At 43.1% G+C, this 23,835-nt stretch overlaps 1 protein-coding gene across 1 annotated transcript; it reads left to right on the top strand.

Moving 5' to 3' along the window:
* Nucleotides 1–1,575: 1,575 nt before the first annotated feature.
* LOC308149890 (piwi-like protein 2) lies at nt 1,576–22,641 on the top strand (the record flags this gene model as incomplete). Its single annotated transcript, XM_080522770.1, has 20 exons — nt 1,576–1,849; nt 2,862–2,982; nt 3,788–3,898; nt 4,043–4,160; nt 4,279–4,403; nt 4,906–4,986; nt 5,099–5,212; nt 5,700–5,888; nt 6,345–6,429; nt 7,164–7,256; nt 7,762–7,902; nt 10,187–10,300; nt 11,041–11,229; nt 11,473–11,574; nt 14,420–14,536; nt 18,858–18,946; nt 19,404–19,509; nt 21,665–21,918; nt 22,234–22,347; nt 22,485–22,641. The coding sequence occupies 20 exons, from the start codon at nt 1,576–1,578 to the stop codon at nt 22,639–22,641; spliced, it is 2,694 nt and encodes an 897-aa protein (XP_080378896.1).
* Between the last annotated feature and the right edge of the window lie 1,194 nt (nt 22,642–23,835).

Below are 23,835 nucleotides of genomic sequence, written 5' to 3'. Positions count from 1 at the left end.
GTTGCTATTCATTAGAGCTTTCGTCATTGACGGCTGGTATACGGTCATTAAATATAGGTCATATATTACATATAGGTCATTAAACATAACTAGTTATGTATGTTATAGGTAAAACAGTTCGTCAAGTGGACTTATTCGGTAGTTGGACAATTCGGACTCTTTCCAATTAGATGCTAGCTAAGGGTCAATCGTCCGCATTCGGAAAACGCGCTATAATTGATTGTAAGCTACCAAGCTATCAAATCTAGCTAGTTATGTATAAAATATATTCCAAATGCTGCACTATGACAATAATGTAGCCGTGAAACCAATCTACATTCTACAGCTATTGAACCCTGACCCCCAGGTGGGCTGTCCGGACATGTCCATTATCGGTACACGCGGTGGACACGTTTTGCGTAGGGGGGGGTGAGGGGTTACAGTGATGAACTGTTAATCAGTATTTAGCCTGTATGGTTATGTATGTGTATGTGTGTGTGTGTGTGTGTGTGTGTGTGTGTGTGTATATATATATATATATATATATATATATATATAGGGTTCGACAATATCGATTTACTGTATATGCCGGTATGTTTTTCTGGCAGTTGCGCGTTGTAAATACTCAAGCGTCAACCTCTGCTGTGTAGTATTCGACAGAGATGTAGAAACGTAGATGACTCATGAGATGTTATAGCTAGCTATCTACAATTTATCATCAAAATAATGAACAGCAAGCTGGATCCAAAACTAGTGCCGGTGGAGAAGGGCAAGTGTGACATTGGACAGACTACCAAAACAGAAAAATAAAGTATCTGGTTTTTCAAATGGCGTCTTTGGCAGTCAACGTTACTATCTTTGGCAGTCAATGAGTAAAAAAAAAAAAAATGTTTTGTTGTTAATAAAATATATAATAATAATATTAAATATATATATATAATAACATATTATTATTAACACATATTATTATTATATATTTTATTAACAACAAAAAAGCAAAGGGTGGCTACTTTGAGGAATCTAAAATATAAGACATTTAGAGTTATTTCACACTTTATTGTTAAATACATAATTCCTATGTGTTCATTCATAGTTTTGATGCCTTCAGTGAGAATCTACAATGTACCAAATAGTCATGAAAATAAAGGAAATGCATTGAATAAGAAGGTGTGTCCAAACTTTTGGCCTGTACTGTAAATAGATATATATTTCATATATCATTCATCATATCGATGAAATCAACTATCTAGGCAAGGGGTCGGCCATAGACGGCGACCCTGGAGCAATTAGGGGTTCGGTGCCTTGCTCAAAGACACGTGACTGACTGGGGTTCGAACCGCCGACCTCGCGATCATTAACCGCCGGCTCTACCTGCTGAGCCACTGCCGCCCCTAACACTAGCTTGACAATTGTGGAAGCCCGTTCACCTATTCAAAATAAATGCACAGGATATAACAGAAAAACTTTTTAGTTTTTTCGTGAAATTTAATTGACGTCGGATGCCTTTTTGTTTGGATTTTCCCCAGTAAGTAACATTATTAACCATTTTCTTTTCAATTTTAACTTAACAGACATTGCATGTGAGAGCCATCTGGAATGGATCCAAAGAAGCCTCAGTTCCCAGGCCACCCCAGTACTTGGCAGCAGCAGGCGAGGGGGCGTGGACGCCTGTCAGATGAGTCCGCCATAGGAAGAGGTGTGCCTTATGGGAGAGGTGTGCCTTTCCTTGTGTGTGAGCCTCCTGTCGGCTTTGCCAGGGGCCTCCCCCAGCCATCCAGAAATGATGGACTTGGTCGTGCCAGAGAGCTGGTGTCCATGTTCAGAGGAAGGGGCATAGAGCCCTCGTGGGCCCGGGGAACACCGGCAGTGGGTGAGTATATTAAAGACTAGAATGAAGTGTTTTTTGAATTAATTTTATTTATATACATTTTGTTTTTGTGCGTAGTTTTTTTGTTTTGTTTTGTCTCTCACTCGAGAGTCTGGGCTGGGTGGGTGTTTAGGGGTAAAAAAAAAAAAAAGAAAAAAAGAAGGTGTTCTAGTTCTCTGTTCGAACACCAAATGGGGGATAAAGAAAAAAACGGTGTTCATTTACTTATTTTGAAGTCAATTCTATAACTCGTATTTGACATTTGTATATTCTTATACCTGACTTATATGCTTCTATTCTCCAATAAAACCAAAAAAGACTAGAATGAAGTCAGGCTGGGATGTGGTTATCTTCGACTCCCCCCCCCCCAACCCAGAGTTAAAATGAGTACTCCACATTGAATAACATTTGAACATGGAATCTCCCATAGTCTTTTTTTTTTTTTTTACAAATCTTATTATTGCAAACAATCATTAGCACGTGACAAGAAGTAATAGCAGTCTTTGTTTACATTTTAATTTTTTATTATTTTTTTAATAAAGAGGAGTGATACTAAGTTCTTTGATATGGTCTAATAGGGGATCCCAGGTAGTGTGGAAGGATTTCAGAGATCCTTTTAATGAAAATCTTAACTTCTCCATTTGAAGGCATTGTAAGACATCCCGTATCCATTGATCGTGTGTTGGTGGGGAAGCTTGCTTCCATTTGAAGAGAATAGAACGTCTAGCTAGTAGAGTAGTGAAGGCAATGACACGGCACATAGTAGTGGGCATATTCTCAGATGGGGGGAGGCCGAACAGTGCAGTCCTAAAGTCTATTATTGATGTACAGAGTCATCTTCAGTAACCAGTCAATTCTCTTGTGTCTGTGGTTGTGAGCATAAATGTGAGTTAAATGTGTAAAGACTCAACGGTACGGCTGCTTGCTGTGATTACCAATGTTCCCAAGCTCTAGAACGGATGAGACGTGTGCTGAATCCCCCTGTGGTGTTCTCTGCTGTTGTTTTTGGGTGAAGGACGGGGGGTGACTGGAGATTTCGGGGGGGCAGAGCTGCAGCCCCAGACAGCCCCGGTCAGTGTCACCAGCGGCCCGGGGGGAGCCGGAGCCCCGGAGGAGGTGATGGGGAGAGGCAGCAGGTAGGGAACGGGACACGGCTGCACACGAGCTCCAGCTCTGCCTAGCCGTCGGCTGACTAAGGCCAACGCCTCACGCTGTGTTAGTCCGGGTGACGCGTTCTACCAGCACCACTGCCTGACGTCCAAGGACCTTCATAGCGTGAGGCATTGGCCTTAGTGCAGAGTGCACCCTCCTACAGATCCCTCACTTCATTTCTGCACTTGTTTCTGTCGGAATTACCTGTAGAAAGTTTCTTGAAGTAAATGCGCAGGTAATCGTTCCGTGTGATCGTTATGCTGTATGCCCGCCTGCCGGAAATGTTACCAGCTATGTGTTGTACGTTCACACCCAATCGGGGACGGGAGGGTGTTTTAGGACGTTGATATTGGACCTGAGGTCTGTCTGTTTACAGCTTCCTCGGCCGAGGCTTTGCTTCTCAGACGGTGGGCGTTGGAAGGTCGGCGCTGCCCCCGTGGGGTGTTGGGAGAGGGCCTACTGTGCCGCCCGCTCTCCCCCCTGGTCCAATGCCGTCTCCATCCTCCGCCGGTGCCCGTCCGCCGTCTCCATCCCCATCTCAAGAGGCTTCCATGCCTGCAGGTAGACCGCCGCCCAAGGCAGAGCTGAAGATGGAAGTGGCTCGGTAAGCAACCGTTCACACGGTAACAACCAATACTGTTAGCTCAGACCGTATCAGGAAGTAAGTGATATTGCTGTCATTATGCGTGTACCGCAAATTGAATTCGTCTTAGGATGCCAAGATCTAAAATGGGATGTATTGTTATTGTTATTGGTCTGTATGTGTTTGTTTTCTCTCTCTCATTGCAGTGAGCCATTGCATAAGACTGGTGTGCAAGGAACTCCACTGCTCATCGCTTCAAACCACTTCACCGTCGGTTGCAAGAACGAGGCCGTCTACCAGTACCACGTCACGTTCACGTAAGCATTACGACCAAAACTAGCCTCTTGTTTATCCAATTGCAGGTTATATTCAGAGGACAGCGATTAGGAGCTGAGTAAATGTAACTTTGGCCTGCTGTTGAGGAGTGAAACGTTTTTCTCAATTTTCGTCCCGCTTCACAGTCCGAACGTTGAGTCCATGGGTATGAGATTTGGCATGATGAAGGACCATCGCTCAGTCACGGGGGAGGTCGTCGCCTTCGACGGCTCAGTCCTCTACCTGCCTGTGCGGATGGATGAGGTGTGTCTAATAGAGGTTTTCTATGACACCTGGCTGATTCTAATTGTGAATATGCACTTATAAGCCCTAACGAGGACAAACAGCACCCGTTCTGATGTTAACCCGCGCCCCCTTACAGGTGGTTTACCTAAAGAGCGAGAGACGGACTGACAACCAGGAGATCGACATCAAGATCCAGATGACCAAGATCCTAGCTCCCAGTTCTGATCTGTGCCTCCCGTTTTACAACGTGGTGTTGAGGAGGTACGGAAAGCGCAAGCCCTTAATCCCATTCATGACCACTGCACATTGACATTTGACATGTGTAACCATAGGAAAAAAAGGGATGTCTGTACCGAACGTTCAATTGAGCTTGATTGAATTATGTCTGTCCTGTGTGTGTGTGAATGAATGGTCTTTATTGTCATTGCTACAGTACAGGTACCAAACAACGAAATTTAGGAGGGGTGGCTCCCCTGGTGTTGGGAAAGAAAAAAAAACACTTTAAAAAAACACAAGAAGGGAAGGAGCTGGTTTACATAAATAAAGGCTATGTACACTATCCACTATACTATACTGTACAGATAGACGACTAGGGTTGTCATATTGCACATAGTGTTATTGCACATTTATTTAAAGTGTCGCAGTTTGCAGGCTTGAAATGTACATATTTGTGCCTCAGCACTACACCTGATTTTTTTCAGTCCAGCAGCTGCCATCAATGTGTGTGTGTGTGTGTGTGTGTGTGTGTGTGTGTGGGGTCAAGGGTCATGAGGATCCTGGGCCTGAAGCTGGTGGGGGGGTATCACTACGATCCGACCAGCGCGGTCATACTGGGGAAACACCGGTAAGTACTGGTAACGAGTTTGGACTTCAAAGAAACGCATTTTAAACTCTTTTTTTCTTTCTTTGGTGTTTTTTTCCCATGCTAACTTGCAGCTGACCCTCTGTCCCCACAGGCTGCAGGTGTGGCCAGGCTACTCCACCACCATAAAGCGCACGGACGGAGGCCTGTACCTCGCAGTGGACGTGTCCCACAAAGTGCTGAGGAACGACTCGGTCCTGGATGTCATGTGAGCAGCACCCTGCGTCTGTCACGGCCTCCCTCCCCGAAGGGGTGGTCACATTGGGCTTACCGTACGACCAGAGCGCTTGCCAAGACACAATGTGCTGCAGCGAATTGTACATGATACAACTTTTCATGGAAGTGATGCATTTTTACTCACAGTGCTTAGAATGTTCATCCACATTTAAACACACATTATGCCTTGTCCCTGGGCATACAGACCACACAGTCTTGGCACATTCACTGATACTCATATATACTCACTTCATATACTGTATATGTTTAAACACAGGCATCATTTTCAATCTGTGCAGTGACACGGATTTAGACACAAGGATAGGATAGAATAGGATACAACTCAAGGATACAAAGTCCTTGGCTTCAACCACTTTAAGCCCACCTACGGGGCTTGTAGCTTGTAGATAGACTGACAGGTGGATGCGGTAAGACAGTGAGCGGTGACAGGGGGACTCATGGGCCCTTCTGCTTTGAAGGAACGTGATCTTCCGGCTGAGCGGAGAGAGCTTCCGGGACGAGTGCACCAAGGAGTTGATAGGCAGCATCGTCATCACCCGCTACAACAACCGCACCTACCGCATCGACGACATCGAGTGGAGCAAGTCCCCCAAAGACACCTACACTATGGCCGACGGTTCCCAGATCAGCTTTGTGGACTACTACAGGTAGGTCTGACTGTTCCCAGATCAGCTTTGTGGACTACTACAGGTAGGTCTGATGGTTCAGAGATCAGCTTTGTGGTCTATACAGGTAGGTCTGACTGGTCCCAGATCAGCTTTATGGACTACTACAGGTAGGTCTGATGGTTCAGAGATCAGCTTTGGAAGGACGAGTGCCATGCCACGTTTGAATAAAGTGTTTTTCTTTTTAAATTATTTTTTATATATTTTTAATGCCCATCAATCAAGCTTTATTTATATAGAGCCTTTCGTGCAATACAAGGGGCTTAACAGTAAAATGAAAATACGACAATACAATTCTAATACACAATAAAGTAAACATGAACAACAATACAATTAAACTACAGCAATACAGTCAAAATGAACAATACTACAATTAAATGCAGCAATAAAAATAAATAGTCTAGTGTATATTCTCTGCTTTACTTCTTATCTCAACAGAAAAAACTATGGCATCACTGTAAAAGAGGGAGACCAACCCATGCTGGTCCACCGCCCAAAGGAAAGGTCCAAGCCCGGAGAAAAGGTCAAACTATCGTCCTAGTTCACATGAAATGCAAAGAAGGGCACTAGATTTCTGTACCTCAATGCAGCTGTTGTTATTGTGCTACATACTCATGGTGTGCAATATTCATCTCAAACTAGGATTTGGATCACAACATCTAGACTTTATACAGGACTCGTCTAAATTCTTAAAAATCAATGCCACCTACTGTCTGTGCTGAGTATTGAACGTCATTTCAGCACGTGTGGGCTTTTCATACCTCTATTGTATTAGCACATTTACCTCCTAGACAGTGGTGTAGTCTTCGTGATACGCAGGACTACGCCGTATACCCACTATAGCACTATAGGAAAGGCCAAGGATTTCCGTATAACCACTTAAAAATGTGTGAGGATACGTAACAGCGTTTTGTGACAGAACTTTCACACTTTCATTCATAAAATTCACCCCGTCTGTGTTATGACTCACTTGACTTTTGGACCACTGGGACTGACTATAGCGTCATATATCATCAACGGGGGGGGAGAAATGCGACCTGAAATATGTCAAAATGCAGCACTATCATGCACAGATCAGCCTTATAACATGTAATGTTAGATATATAACGTTAGACAGAGAGCGCAGATTTATTTATATGGCGTTCCGGAATTAACGATATGAGGCTGGGAGGGAAAAATCACAGTATACCCACTAGAAAAAAACTAGACTACACCACTGGTGCTAGATAATGTTACGGGAACCTATGTGTCTTACAGCAAGTCATAACCCGCGAGATCCTCCTCCTGCCCGAACTGTCCTTCATGACGGGGATCCCTGACAGGATGAGAAAGGACTTCCGGGCCATGAAGGTAAAGTCGTCGTGTCAGCCGCTCAGGCTCCGCCTGGGGTGGTGTCCCTTGACCTCCACCGTTCATGAAGCCCTGTTCTTTTTTTTCTTTTTTTTCTATCACTTGAGTTTTTATTGGGTTTCAGCATAGACATGGACAGGACATCATATCTCCATCTTAAATGGTAAAACAAAGGGTAAAGAAACAAAGCATGGCCCCTCAACAGAGGGGTAAAAAAGTGAAAAGAAAAAGAAAAGTAAGAAAAAAGGGAGAAAATAAGAATAAACATGTTACTGGTAATATATTCTGAATGGGTATTAAATTAGAAGATGTCACGTTTCATATAAATGTTCCATTTTTCCCCAGTATTTTTCAAATATATTGATTTTGAGTCTCAAAAGGTATGTCATCTTTTCCATAACAAAAATGTCTCAGACAATGTCCAGCTACTGTTCCTGTATGAAGCCCTGTTCTTAACACAGTCATTGACGGTAACAGTAACTCGGCCTTGCTTTTGTGTACCTAGGACCTGACCATGCACATCAACGTGAACGCTGAGCATCACACCCATTCACTGAAGCAGCTCCTGAAGCACATCAACACTAACCAGGAAGCCGAGACAGAGCTGGCTCGCTGGGGGCTGGACGTCAGCCAGGACATCCTGGTGGTGAGACCTCCACACACACACACACACACACACACAACCTCCTTACTCTCTGGCCCTTCTGTCATTCTCTCTCTTCTGTCACTCTACTGTTTCTCTGTCGTTACCTGTAACTGTCTGTTCACCAAGCACAAAAAGCTGTACTCCACAACCTTTCTAGAATCTATAAAGCGTAATGCCTTATTCAGGGTTCCCGCGCTGGTCTTAAAAAGCCTTAAAGTCTAAAATCCAACAAAGTTAGTTATTCAGTTATTCGGTCTAAAAATGAGGTACTAAGTCTTAAAAATGAGATCCTGCAAGGAAATCAGTCCGACCACATCTATTTATGCAGAAATTAATCAAGCTGGAACCAAAAAAAAATCAAATTCGCTTCCTTTTTTGTCTGTATGGCAGTGAAATCCCTAATTTCATCACCTCAAGGATGACACAAAGCGATCATATGGTGTTGCGAATAGGTCTAAAATTCTATTTAAAGAGGTCTCCAAAAAGGTCTTAAATTTGACTTGTAGGAACTCTGTCTAGGCCTAAATGAAGAAGTCAAAGTCAAAAGTCACTTTATTGTCTCATCACTGGGAGATTTGTATTGGGCTTGCACCCCACAGCAGCCAACAAAGAGCAACAGACAATACAGAATGTTAACACACAAACAGAAGGCAGCCCTGATTAAAACAGGAGTGGAAATAAAACGATAAGCAAGATATGTTCACATTCATCTGGTGCAGTTTAAAAGTTTCGACATTGTTTTATAAGCTCCCAGACGATAAAAATAATGAACAGTAGTCTTGCTAAAACCATCATCTCGTTACCACACAGGTATGAATACAGGCTCACACAGCGTTAAACTGCTAAAAACACGATAAAACAAACAAACATCTAGGACGAGGCAGCCCGGGTCGCTACAGAGCAGCGCCACCGGAAGTTAGGATCCTTAGAAAAGTGAAGGAACTGATGTAGACGAGAGGGGGGGAAAACTCCTCCCCTAAAGTGGCTTGTTAGAGGGCTGTCCTCCTTAATCAACTAAAAGCAGTGTACAGCGAGAAGGGTAAGAGCTATTCTCAAGAGTCCCTCCCCGCTGATGATGGACAGCTGGCAGGACTCCAGAGGACTTTCTGACATCTCCTAATGGATCAGGACAGCTGCTGAAACACAAACACCTAACGAGTTACAGAGGACTCTACGGTGAAGGCGAAAGAGCGTTTATGCATAGCCCCTGACTCCTAATCCTTCATGCACATATGCACAAATCCACAACCTGGTTTTACGAGCACCTGGGACTGATTTCCCACTTGAAACATTTAATGCACACAAACTCGCGACGAGCACCAATGTCGATCATTCGATACGCTATAGATATGAGTCAACATCGATATGAGAGTGGTATATCACGAATATAACTCTCTCCTTCCTCTTTATGATCATGTAAACATTGTTGGTCGCAAGGGTGCATGAACATTTCCCCGGCCAGTCAGCCATTAAGCTCACAGAACAGACGTACGTAACCGACTGGTAGAAATACAAATGTAAGTTGATTCCTTTGGTGTTCAAAATGTATCCTATTTGCAAAGATGGGTTTCTAGCAAACTTGAAAAACTGCACACATACACTGGCTCCCCGCTGGTGGAATGAGCTTCCCACGGCTGTCAGAACTGCAGAGTCACTACCCATCTTCCGTCTAGACTGAAGACCCATCTCTTCAGGTTACACCTTAACTGCTCCTCCTGAGACATCTACTGCCCCCCAGCACTGCGTCTCCTGAAGACACCCGCTTTTCCCCTCTACTGTGTCCCCTAAAAACTTCTATTGACCCCGTTGTACTGTTTCTCTGTTTCTCCAGTGTCTATATAAAAAAAAAAAACGAGGTTTAGAAGAAGGTGATAGAAGAAGGTTTTCCTTCTATCAATGGCCCCGGGCCTGAGCTGGATTACTCTTCCTGCTACGACTGGTGGATTGATGATTCACTTGCTTAGTCAAATGTATTGATTGTAAGTCGCTTTGGAATAAGCCGTCTACTAAATGCCAAAAATGTAAGAAATGTAAATGTAAAAAGCATGGGCATGTGAGGTCTTTAGCTGTTGTCAGCATTGGGCTGCGACTTGCTACCGAAGCACGACTTGCTACCGAAGCACGACTTGCACTATAAACTAGAAATGTTTTGTTCTAACTAAGTAAGCACCGGCTGAGGAAATGCAACTACAATGATGGACACTGACATGGAAAGTTTCTATCACTAACACAGACCCTGAACCTTCTCTTTGACCGATTTTAACACTTCTCTTTTTTGCGTCAGACTACAGGAAGATCTCTGCCCTTGGAGACCATCTGTCTGCAGTCTGCATCCTTTGTCACGGGCGCTGACGTCAACTGGTCCAGGGAGATTTGCAGGGACGCTTCCATCAGCTGTGTGAGTCTAGGGTCGACCACTGCGTTATCCTGCCAAGGGACTGACTTGTGCATGCGCCGCAATCTTTATCAGAGTTGATTAAAGATGCTCCGTGCCGCCGCGATACGTGGACCCCTCAAACTGTTAATCGACAAAACAAGAGAAATTGAAAACAGCCTGAGGGCCTCCCTGTCACACAAATGTTTTTTTGTTTTTTTGGCTTTCTGAGCGGCAACTCACTCAGCCTGATTAATTGTGTCTGTATCGCTCTCTTCTCATTTCATGCTGTCGAGGGCAAATTTCCATTACCGTGTGTGAGTGGTTGGTTTCTTCAGGCTTCACTGATTGCCTGGAGGTATGTCTACCTCTCGGGTTATCTTGGTTGTCAAATGTAGAACAGCCATCAGGTGAGATGTTTATATACAAGTACGTCCTCCTGTCTCACCTGCATTTTTTTATTGCCACCGTTTACAGGTTATTTTTTTCTGAGTGGGGCAGTCCCACTCATATTTGTCATTTCATTGGACAGAGATAGTGAAGACAGACAGGAGAGTAAGGAGAAGAAGGGTATGTCAGCAGGGCATGGGTCTGATTCGAACCCAGGCCGACATGGGCGTATGTGTGCACTGTAGAACCGTGGTGCTACTCCCCAGGCCACTTTCTTGTCTTGTTCAATGTATTATTTGTTTCAAATAAGATAGAAAAAGTGTAGAGCGTTCGGTTTTCATCCGCTCACTGTCCTGGTCCGTTTGTCTCTCAAGATCCCCATGCGCCGCTGGGCCATCTTCTACCCCCCCTGCTGCGCCGACCAGACGGAGGAGCTGGTGGCCACCTTCGGGAAGGTGGCGGGGCCCATGGGTCTGCGTCTGGACCGACCCATCCGGGTGGAGCTGAGGGACGACCGCACGGAGACCTACGTCAAGAGCATCCACTCCCAGCTCACCAGACAGGTAGGGGGGGGGGGGGCCGACAGGCGTCTGTCTGTCTCACTCCGCGAGATTGTCGTTCATAACACACGGACGGTAGTGCCTGCCGACTTGAGACAAGTGTTGTGAAGTAATGAGTTTATTGATTTGATTGAGTTTATCGTACAGAACAAAAGCCAGTGAGTGGGGTGGTTCAGGTTACCATAGTGACTGTATTCATGAACTTTCCCTCTCTCTCTCTCTCTCTTTTATCGTGGCGCGTTTCAGCCCAACGTGCAGATGGTGGTGTGCATCATGACAGGCAACAGAGACGACCTCTACAGCGCCATCAAGACGATGTGCTGCGTCCAGAACCCCGTCCCCTCGCAGGTCCGTCACGCCTCTCACCACTGGGATCACCACAGACCCAAACCCCTTCAATGTTCAAAGCAGGGCTCACCACAGACCCAAACCCCTTCAATGTTCAAAGCGCTTAAAGTACTCGAATTTGACGCTCAGAAATTAAATGTAAGACCTTGAAAATCTGACAGTTTCTCAGTTGGGTCTCAATTGATTTCGAAGTTCCATGAGAATTATCCTGGAATATCATTTCAGATGTTGTTGGTTTTTTTGCGAGCAATATATAACCACTTCGGTTTTGTTTCCCTCTGTTTCAATTGACGAGTGCTCTGCTGCCCTGTTACGCATGCTGTCGTCGTGGTAATGTAGATAGACAACATGGAGTGCGATAACAGAACCACTACATGGATGTAATGTGGGCTTGCTTCAAGGAGAACTAGAACATAACCTAGGTGAACAGGCCTCCATCCATCTGTGTAGGCACTACTTTGGTTTTAAATCCAGCAAGAACATACACGTTTTGATCTGTATTTGAAAAAACTATAATTAGACAATACTCACATTCTTCTTCTTACATATGTAAGAAATAGAAAATAAAAATGTTAACGCCAAAGAGCACATTTTGACACTAGAAGCCCGGCCCTCCTTACTAACCAACGTACCCAGGTTTATGTCTGGAGCCTGCCATTCCTTAGTGTATCAGTGGAATCATTGCAGGGGTGCAAACTTGTCACCTTTCTGCTAAATTAGCAGTTTTCACCTTAAAATAGGTCATCCATGTGAATTGTGTCGATCTGCAAAAAAAATATTTTGGGTGGGGGGGGGGTCTAAGTGTCATCCAAGACTCATGATGCGCGAGCTAACTAATCTTCCTGTCTGCTGAACTCCACTACTGTTGAAATAACTTTTAGCTTCAGGCAGCTAGGTACAATTCCTGACAGCGTGGAGAACAACAGTCACAGTAAACTGTTTTCGAAGTAATTCTGCAGGTGTTAAGGTCAGGGCTGCCGCTACTTACACGCGCCTCATTGTTAGACCACCGTTAGTGCTAGCGATATCCATTTAGCACTATTAGTGCTAGCACTACCCCCCCCCCCCCCCCCCCCCCCCCCCCGGGAACCTCTAAGGTTAGCCACGCATTGATCATTTTCTTAGTTTTCAGGCAAAAGTGTCACCTTTTTGGGCCATCACCAGTTTGCACCCCTGCATTGAATTCAGTCAATACGATGTTGCAAATAATGAACTGGCGGTGTCAGGTCAGGACTTAGGAATCATTAGAATATCATTTTAAAGAGCTTCCATATTGAATATAACATTGACGGACATCGTTGGTGTAACGGTAAATAGCCTACTGTAAAAACAACAACAACCTGCAGTCAAATGTGACGTCTGGAGTGAAACTAATGTAATTAACGTTTGGAAACACCGGTGTGATGAAGGGCGCATGGCGGTTCTTCACATGCTGCACTGGGTTTTATGTCATCGCTTTCATCATGCAAATAATGATAGCCTGTCTGTGTTGCTGTTGAGGTTGAAATGGGTAAGCCATTCATAACTGTAGTGTCAGCTTCAATTCATCATCATGAGGGTCAAAGCTAGACTGAGTGCAAGCGGTCCATTTGCGCCTTTTGGGAGCAGGCGTTAACCACACCTCAGGACGTGACTAGGAGAAGTCGGCGATCAAAAAAAGCTGTGGTAGTCATGGAAATGCCTCCCGTTTTTTTTTTCTGTGTGATTTTTGACATTGGAATAATGCTATTATGTTAAAAACACGATTAGGGTAAAATGGGGGATGGAGGAGGGCATGGGCTTCACAATGGCAGAGTTGTTTTATTATAGTCTCACCTCGCACCCGCGGGCGTCCGTTTGGTATGATGTGTTAAAGTAGTCCTGTGGGATTTGGATAGTTAGTTAGATGGTTGTATAGTTTGACTGAAGCGGTATCTTTTCTACGATAATTATAAGAATATAATAAATGACAGATGAGAAAACGGTCTCCCATCACAGTTATATCCTTTCAGATAATAATAATAATAATAACTTTAATTTATATAGCGCCTTTCAAAAAGCCCAAGGACGCTTGACAGGGGAATGATCGGACAGACAAAACAGAAAACAAACAAAAGCAAAACTGAAACAATGACTAGGGGCCAAAGGCCTCGGAGAACAGATGAGTTTTGAGGGCTAGTTTGAGTCCAGGGTGGGGGCGTTGCGGATCACTGTGGGGAGGGAGATATGTGTAATGAGGGAGATATGTGTACGCCGATAATATGCATGGAACTTTTCCTGGATACATGGTGTACAGGTTTTTTCGCCCTTGCTTGCTTGGCGCCGGTGGTCCTTGGGCCTCCCCTTGGGGGCCCCCGGCTGCCCGGTGTGCTTGGTCTGTTCCTCCGCCAGGGCACCTGCTTGGCCGTCCTTGTGCTGGGCCTTTGTGATCTGTGCTTGCTTGGCTGGGCCGGGTGTGCTGGTGGTGGGGCGGGCTGGGTGTGTGGGGCGGCGGGGGCTCCCCGGGGGGGGGGGGGCCCACCGCTTGGTGCTGGTAGGCAAACTGGCTAGTAGTCACTCTATGTGTAGAGGGCTGCAAGGGAATTTTCCTGGCTACATAGTGTACAGGTTTTTACTTTTACTTTTGCCTGCTTGCGGCTCTGTCAGTATTGATTGATTGACTGACTGAGAATGTTCATTATGTGAAGCGCATTGAGTTGCATCTTGTAAGAAATGCGCTATACAAATAAAATTTGATTTGATTTGATTTGTGAATGCTGGGAGTAGGGGCTAGGGACAGAGACTGTACACAAAACCAAATGTTTCTCAACTGCTTGTTCAGTCAAACCCAAAGGTTTAATCACTTGTGTTTGTTCACATTGTGTAGGTCATCAATATCCGGACCATCTCCCAGCCTCAGAATCTGAGGAGCATCGCCCAGAAGATTTTGCTGCAGATGAACTGTAAACTTGGGGGAGCGCTGTGGACTGTGAAAATCCCTCTGGTGAGTATGAAACTCGTATTATGCTGGGTGTCCACGAAGGTGACTATGGTAAGATCAATCAACCAGACTGTATTTATACTATAATGCAGGACAAGTAGGTAAAAACAAAGAGATATCAAAAACACAACAAGATAAAAACTGAGAGATATTAAACAAGATAAAGGACAAAGATGTTCTGTAAATATTAAAATATTAGTTTTTCTGTGACAAAAGACGAGACGATAACTGAACGAAAATGCACTGGGGAATTTTGAGCAAAAAAAATCACATGCTTTTTGTTTACATCGTAATTTAAAGAGTCATCTTCAGCAAAGAGACAGTTCCGCCTACCAATGGTATCACATTGCTCAAGCCAACCAACGACTTCTAGCCAATCGGAGGCAGAGTAGTGGGGCGGGCCTTAAGAAGTTTGAATGAGTGTAATGTTAGCTTGTAGAGACGTTCGCTTTTAGCAGCCCGCTATCTCGCTAACTTTAGTAAGAGTCTATTAAAATGGAAGCCAAGTTTCTTAAACCTGGCGAAGACACAGCTATACTAGAACGAGGAGTAATGAATAAATGGCGCTGGGCATGGATAGAGGAGAGTAGCAGGGTTTTTCCTGCATAGAGAACTATGAGGCGGCCGCCTCCGTCCCAGCTCTCGACAAAACTCTGACAGTCGTATTTTCTACAAGCTTCATTTCTAACTGCAATTGCGGCATTGCGCCGACGTGGTGGCGGGGGCGCTGTTTCACAAATAAGTTAGCTTTCGTGTTTGCTAGCGAAACAGCTGATAGTTGATGTTGACTGCTCAAGGAGAATACATATTTGAAAGTACAGAATGCCTGAGAGCCTTATATTGCATTATATTACATTATATTTTGAATGGTCATCTGGTGCCTGAATATTGTGTTTTCCTTTACATATATAATGACATTTCCACCATAAATTGATGGAGAAAGGGCACAAATTGGTGCATATCAATTCACCAGAATGCAAGAAATTAAGTGTTTGATGTTTAAGGACCCCCAGACAGCCCTGCTTCATGGGTCCCCCCCGATGTCAAACACCACTGGTACCACCTCCCCAGGAAAAACCCTGAGTAGTGACGGGAAGCCTTATGGGACGTGGTGCCAAGAAGGAGAATATAAGTGATAGTGGCTTAATAAGTAATCAGTTTGTTCTTTTAAAGACATGTATATATTTTATTCTGTATTGTTATAGTGATAGTGGCTTAATTGTGTGTGATGCAATCAGTTTGGCCTTTTAAAGACATCTAAATATATTATTTTATTTTGTATTGAGTATAAAACAGTATTATGAATGAATGGTCTTTATTGTCATTAATACAGTACAGGTACCATACAACGAAATTTAGGAGGGGGGGCTCCCCTGGTGCTTGGAAAAATACTAAAAACACGAGGGCCAAGGGTAAAATAAAAAAGGGAAAAGAGCTGGTTTACATAAATAAAGGCTATGTACACTATCTACTATACTACTATACTATACAATAAAACACTGTGCTGTACTCTATGCTATGCTATAAATATCCTAACTTTTCCTATATCTGAACCTTATGTACACAAGGGTTGTCATATTGCACATAGTATTGTTGCACATTCATTTAAAGTATTAATGCATTTTAACATTGAGACATATATTTTGTATTGACTATAAAATAGTATTAATGCATTTAAACATTGAGACAAGAAGCTGTCTTCTGTACCCGCTCTCCCAATATCTCAAACTGTGACCCCCCTCCCCAAGAAAAAGTTTCAGGCACAGGATTTTTCCCCACTTTAAGCCCTGTTCTTGCGACGGCATGTATGGATGTGCCATCCTAGAGGAGCTGGACTACCTGTGCAACCTGAATGGGCTGCAGGTACCGCGTCATGCTACCAGTAGTGACAAGGTCACTAGCAAAATGCAAAACAAGAGAAAGATCTGTCAGGAAGGATAAGGAGAGAAAATTGGTCTATGGCCACCACCTGCAAAACCATTTCCTTTCTGGGGGTTGTCTTGCTGTTGCCTCTCCTGTCCACCTGTTGTCGCTTTCATTTGCACCAAAGCAGGTGAAGTTGATTAACAATCGTTTACGCTTCCTAACTAGACAGATCGATCCCAGAAGTTTAATTGACTTGGTGTTATACTGTGATGATTAAGTGTTCCCTTAGTTTTTTGGAGCAGTGTACATTTTCATATTGTTTGACTAAGACAAGATGAGACAATTATCTCTGAGACTAAAATCAGACTAAACAGACTGGAGAGGTGACGGTGTTTGCTTGGTTCAATCAAAATCATGCATGATATATAAGCAGCATTGTAAGAATTGTAATTTTGCAATGTTGTTATGGATGGAAGTTAATACCAAGCCGACATTACATTACATTTTGGACATTTAGCAGATGCCTTTATACAAAGCGACTTGCAACAAGTAGTTGTAAGTAAGTGAATCATCTTTACATCAGTCATCATAATAAAAACAAATCTATGCTAGGACCAGGGGCCATTGGCAGTCACAATGCTAGAAGAACTACTACTACTTATTTCAGTAGAGAAACTGTACAGGGGGGTAGTAGGGATGAAGAGGTCTTTAGGAGGGACAGTCAATATGTAGGCTTAAGAGATGGGTCAGTCTACGGCGGAAGATATGTAGTGATAATAAAATAAATAAATGAAAAAGAAATCAATCATAGATGCAAACAGGCACGCTTATAACTTTATGTGCCATGTGCAGGGGTGTCATTTTCTTATTTGGTTGTTGGGAAGACGATCATGTGAATGAATGAATGAATCTTTTTATTTCTAACATGATTTAAAATAATAAAAGAACAAATAACTAATACGAAGAGTACAGACCTATTAATGTTGGAAAGGGAGTAGGATGAAGCCTAAGCTTATCATGTCCTACCCCTATCCGTCACTTTCAAGTGAGAACAATTATACTTAAATTATATAATCCAGTTAATTAATTCATAAATGTCAGTATCAACCGTACTAATAATATTTCATTCATAATATTGAAACAACACAAAATAAATAAATAAACATAATTTTCCATTATTAATACTGAAACAACACAAAATAAATAATATGTATGTGATAGGATTTATGTTAGTAGGACAAGCTATATGTTATATGTACACATGGAAGTCAGTGATTTATGTTTCCTCTGGGTTAATGAGCCAATACATGAAATGTATTCATAAAATGAAATGAGATCAAATTGGCCCATAGATATCGATTATTTTTGACAATCGACTTAATAATTATCCAAACGGAATTTTACTATTCAATCACATAAAACAAAGAATATTCATGCAACAGAATTTACATTTACAGTTTGCAGCCTGAAGAAGGGAAGTTAAGTTTGTGTCATAGAATGTTCCCTTCACTCAGCAGCTGTGGTCTGGGTGGGGACCTCCTTCCCCCTGACCAGAGGCAGGGCCTGAGGAGCAGGTGGCCAGGGTGTGCTGCCACTAGGGCGTACTAGGGCGTGCTGCCACTAGGACGTGCTGCCACTAGGGAGTACTAGGGCGTGCTGCCACTAGGGCGTACTAGGGTGTGCTGCCACTAGGGCGTACTAGGGTGTGCTGCCACTAGGGCTTGCTGCCACTAGGGCAGCGGTTCCCAACCTATGGGCCGCGGCCCGCTGGTGGTCCGCGAGAGTACTGCAAATGGACCGCCAAATCATGGGCAAAAGAAATTGTTTTATTTACGTTTTTTTGTTACAAAAACGTTTTAATTTTAAAAAGAAAAAAAATCTTGGATTGAACAGCCTTGATCGTATTGTGTGTGGTGTGCGCCGATATTTACACTAGGGTGTGCTGCCACTAGGGCGTACTAGGGTGTGCTGCCACTAGGGTGTACTAGGGTGTGCTGCCACTAGGGCGTACTAGGGTGTGCTGCCACTAGGGCGTACTAGTGTGTGCTGCCACTAGGGCGTGCTGCCACTAGGGCGTGCTGCCACTAGGGTGTGCTGCCACTAGGGCGTACTAAGGCGTGCTGCCACTAGGGTGTGCTGCCACTAGGGCATACTAGGGCGTACTAAAGCGTGCTGCCACTAGGGCGTACTAGGGTGTGCTGCCACTAGGGTGTGCTCCCACTAGGGTGTACTAAAGCGTGCTGCCACTAGGCTGCAGAACAGACTGTCCTGCCACCGTGGTGCCTGGTGGCTCGGACTGGAATAATATTGCTGAAAGTTTGACTACGAGCTGGAGAGCTTTGCTGCTTTGCTGCGAGGCACAAACTTAATTCCAGATTCACCCCAGTCTGACGTCATCCATGTGTTGTTGTTTGTAATGAAAAATCTATATTTTAAAGTGAAGGAGTTTTCTCAATAGAAACACCTGATGGTGATCGGGGTTGACGTCTACCACGACACCAGCAAGAAGAACCGGTCCGTCATGGGCTTTGTCGCAAGTCAGAACAGGTAAATAGGATATAACTTCATTGTCCGATTCAAGCCGGAAAATGTTCTTTGTTCTTACTTAAGACATAATCATATTGACCCATACAAAGGATACAACATATCTAGGAACATACACAATTACTTTTGCCTTTATGTAAATTATGTTTTTACAAGCCATTGACATTCTCCTCAAATGACATAGCTACACACTAAGGGTAGTGAATGCAATTAAAATGGTTAAGAAAGCCCTTTAGACTTATTTGTGACAGCAACTGGTAGTAGGTAGTCGTGGGGATTACTCAGCGAATCCACTGCATTGCAATATTTTGGCGAGTGCGTCATTGATTTCCAACAACGTTGAAATTGATTTACATTTTTCCAGAATAAAATTCAGAACATTTTGCCGGTTGTCGAGTTGTTCCTGCGTTCACCAGCTGCCGTCACATGTTGACATTGTCTCCTAACCTTCCTCTCACAGCCTGATGACCAAGTGGTACTCCCAAGTGACATTCCAGAAGCCCAACGATGAGATCATCGATGGATTCAGGGTGTGCCTGCAGGCTGCGCTGGAGAAGTACTACGAGGTAACCATCACAAAGTCTCATGGAAGTCAGTGTTTGTGTATGATAATAATAATTATGTATAGAAAACTAGTTGGGGTTTTCTCGCTTAATTTCCTAGCATAAATGCCTGATGCAGTATTTACTTTATAATCTTAGAAGTGTCATTTGTCTATATGCTCATGGCGAGAGGAGGGGTGCTCTGGCATGGTTCAACAACCATAGTAGCCGCATGTGGCTGGAAAGACAACGGTAAGCAACAGCACACGCGGCGTTAACAAGGAGGACAGGGAAGGATAGAAGCCATCAATGCTGGCCAGCTTATTGATAAAAAAAGATGCCAGAAGTGAAAGCTGCCATTACTTTGCTTATAGAGCAAAGTATTGGTGTGCATACATATAATAAACTTGACTCACAATCCTTATTATAGCGTGTGTACAATGAGTACATTGCCTTTGGAAGAGAAGTTGGAGATAAAACGTTTAGGGCCACACATAAAGTGACCCGTACATCCAAAGAGGAATGGTTTGACAAACAGACGGCTAACGGTTAGCACCTCGAAACATGCACTGCTCTGTTTCCCGTGTATGCTATTGGTGGAGATGTCATGCCAGATTATGTCCGCCTGCCAAATAAAAAATTAGCATGCTAGCAGGTGTTTTCATATAAAATGGCCATGCCAACATAAAAGCTATGGCTGACTAGTGAGCCCGTATCAACCTTAATGCTATTCAAGTGCAATAAGACTAGATAAGTGCATAGCAATGGCATTCGAAAAATATTGATTACTCAGACGGACACTATTTGGCCAGGTCAGACTTAATCTGGCATGACAGAGACTCTGTTTGGCCATTGGATGGATTCAAAGACATGAAACATCTGTCAGAAGAACAGAAGCATGAAAGCTCTGCGTCCGATCTGAATAGTGCCATAGATGGTGCATATCGCCATAGCATCGCGGAGCACAACAAACAGACCTAGGAGAATGTGTATGTTCTGGGCTGTATGTTCATATATTTGACATTTAAAGAAATACAATTGATAAAAACGTTCCTACATGTTAACAATGTGCTCCATGCTTGTATTTCGATAAAGCATGCGAATTATTGAAGATATAAAATATGAAAATAAAACACTGAAGAATAGATGACGGGTTAAATTTAAGACATTTATTCCCCCATAATTATTTCGGTCATGGACATGATCGAACAAACTCATACATGTGGTCACGTGACTAACACAACTTAACATTACGTTATGTCTGACTCCAAAAGACATTTCATGGTTAATAATGATTGACAATGCTTTGCTCATCTCTATGTGACAGACTCGATCATATCGGATCCTAGATTCCATTAAGAATACTCAAAATGCTATTTCACCATGCCCTCACGTTAAGATAAATCGGCTTGAGTAAGTTTACACTCAGGCCAGTAACTGAAACTGCTGACTCTCTCCGTCTCATTAACAATGCATGTGAACATTAGACATTGATGGTAAACTCTGTGATAACCTGGTCATGATGATGTTGTGCTGTTTTAACAGAAAATTAGAATAATTAATCAACAAAATATAATAACCAACGTAATAGTTTCAAAGCAACATGTGACTAAGTTTTACCCATGCATTAACGTGCGTCAAGAACACACAGGAGAATGGTGCCCGCGACAGGCCTAACCCAAAACTCCAAGAATAACGCTGTCCCTCAATTTAAATATAATTTCCAACCAAGGACAAGGTGTGAGATACATTACACATAGGGGTGGCCAGGGTGTGATTTCCTCAGCCACATTACAATCGCAAAGGAATTGACAAATGGTGTGGGTGTGACTTCTTCAGGATGTCCGCCAGGCTCATTCAACTGCAAATAGTTTGTTAGACACATTGACATCGACGATGACGCCCAAAATCCCTCTCCAAAGACACGTGTCTGTCTCGTCTTTTTACTTTGTTGCAACCTCAATGTAGAGTTCTGTCGCGCTGAAGCATATGAAGCATACTCGGATCAAATCTTTCTGCTCCCTGGTACTCACAGCGCAGCCCCATGGCATATGCCTACCGTAGACTACCTTTATTTTTTGTGGGCCACACAGACGTCATCCAAAACTTCCCCTCCTGAAATGCCATGCTAAAATCGCCCACTGCATACACTAATGCACTTCATTTTTTTTTCTGCCAGGTGAATCACATTTTACCAGAGAAGATTGTGGTGTACCGGGACGGCGTCTCGGACGGCCAGCTGAAGGCGGTGGAGCTCTACGAGATCCCACAGCTGCTCAAGTGCTTCGAGGCGTTCCCCAACTACGAGCCCAAGCTCGTCTTCATCGTGGTCAAGAAACGCATCAACATCACACTGTACTCCTGCTCCGGAGACCGCTTTGGTAGCGCCCCACCCGGGACCGTACTAGACCACACCGTCACCAACAGGGAATGGTTAGTCCTGTTCCCTTTCCCCAGCAGTGGCTGCTAGCAGCTATTAGAGAGAGTCTTTCTTCCCTACTTACTTTTGGCTGCTCGCACCTATTGTAGAGAGTCACTTACTTTTGGCGGATGAACTTAATGTAGTTCGCTCTGGATAAGGACGTCCGCTTAATAACTGGAACGTCAGGCTGATTTGCACTGAGAACAAGACCGCATGCACTTTTTTCTATTATTACTTTTATATTAGATGTTATACTTTTTTCTGTCATACTTTTAAGTCCTCCTATAATGCCTTCTCATATATCACAACATTTTATTATTCTCCAGGGTGGACTTCTTCCTGATGGCACATCCGACACAGATCCGACACGGCTGTGGCCTCCCCACCCACTACATCATCATCTACAACACGGCCGATCTCAGTCCAGACCACCTGCAGAGGTAATGGAACCAGTTGGCGGTTGGAGAAATAACGGTTTTCACTTATTAGTTATGGATGATGTCATAGGTTGGTGGATGAAGTGGGTACGTTTGTTGTCGCCGAATTAACATCATACAACCCTTGGGTCTCATGCCAGGCTGACCTTCAAGATGTGCCACCTGTACTGGAAGTGGCCCGGAACCATCCATGTGCCAGCGCCATGCATGTATGCCCACAAATTGGCGTACCTGTCAGGCCAGTACCTACGCACGGTGCCAGGGAGACAGCTGGCAGACAAGCTCTACTTCCTCTGATCTATGCCTCTAGCCAGCGGCCCCCACCCACTTGTCTTTTTTGTCAGACAATTTTTGGTTGTTTTCTTTGCTCCGCTCTCAGTGCTGTTGAAAAACCTTAATTATTTTATATAAAGAATATATTCTTTTATTTTTTTACTTTAAAAAAATTGCACTGAAAAATTGCACATACTGTAATGAAATGAAATGAAATGAACCTGTATTTAAAATGAAATAAAATTAAATAAAATTAAATAAAATTAAAAAATTTACAAATTTTTTTTTTTTTAAATTAAACATTTTTAAAATTACAAATTTTTTAAATTACAATTTTTGCAATTAAACATTTTAACAATTACACATTTTAAACATTTTAAACATTAACATTTTTAAACATTAAACATTTTAAAATTTACATTTTTTAAAAATTAAACATTTTAAAAATTAAACATTATAGAAATTAAACATTTAAATAAAAAATAAAGTAATTAAAAAAAAAAAAATGAAGTGCATTAGTGTATGTTTTTTTTTAGAGTAAGGTTTTTCAACAGCACTGAGAGCGGAGCAAAATAATAAAATAATAAATTTGTATACATTTTAAAAAGTATAATTTTTAAAAATTATACATTTACAAATTAATTTTTTTACAAATTAAACATTTTACAAATTAAATTAGTGGTCAACATGGGTTATACAGGTATATACTGCTTTCTATACTGTAATGCTTGTTTGTTTTTACTTGGAGTTCGGTTTGCTCCAGACTGCTGTTGCAAATTAAAAAGTGTTCTTAGATCCGGCTTGGCTTTGGTCTGTTATTTCGGCTCTGGAAAAACGCAGCTCAGTGCTGTAATATGACATTGGAACATTCGACATCCTTCCTGCTTACATATATCCATATAAGACCAGGGCCCTATTCCACGGAGCTCGATAAAGTTCTAAGCCTCGATAAAGTTCTAAGCCTCGAAAATGTTAGCTTGCATCAATGCCAATCAATGTGGCTCAAATGTGGCATTTGGGCCATCAATGTGGCTCAAATAATTCGCTGCTTGGTTGAGCTCCTTCTGAGTCAGATATAATTAGCCTGCTCCCGACCAGGCTAAAACACAGGCTATAGTCATCCGTGTGTCAAAAAAGGCTCACAGGCGGAAACTAAACCCCGAAGGACAGTTCCTCATGTGTCTTTTAGGAAATATTAGTTCCCACTTCACACGAGAT

Source organism: Nansenia antarctica, assembly GCF_963989245.1.
Source record: "Nansenia antarctica genome assembly, chromosome: 2".
NCBI lineage: Eukaryota > Metazoa > Chordata > Actinopteri > Argentiniformes > Microstomatidae > Nansenia > Nansenia antarctica.
The sequence above is the reverse complement of the archived record's forward strand: the minus strand, read 5'-3'. Positions and strand labels throughout refer to the sequence as shown.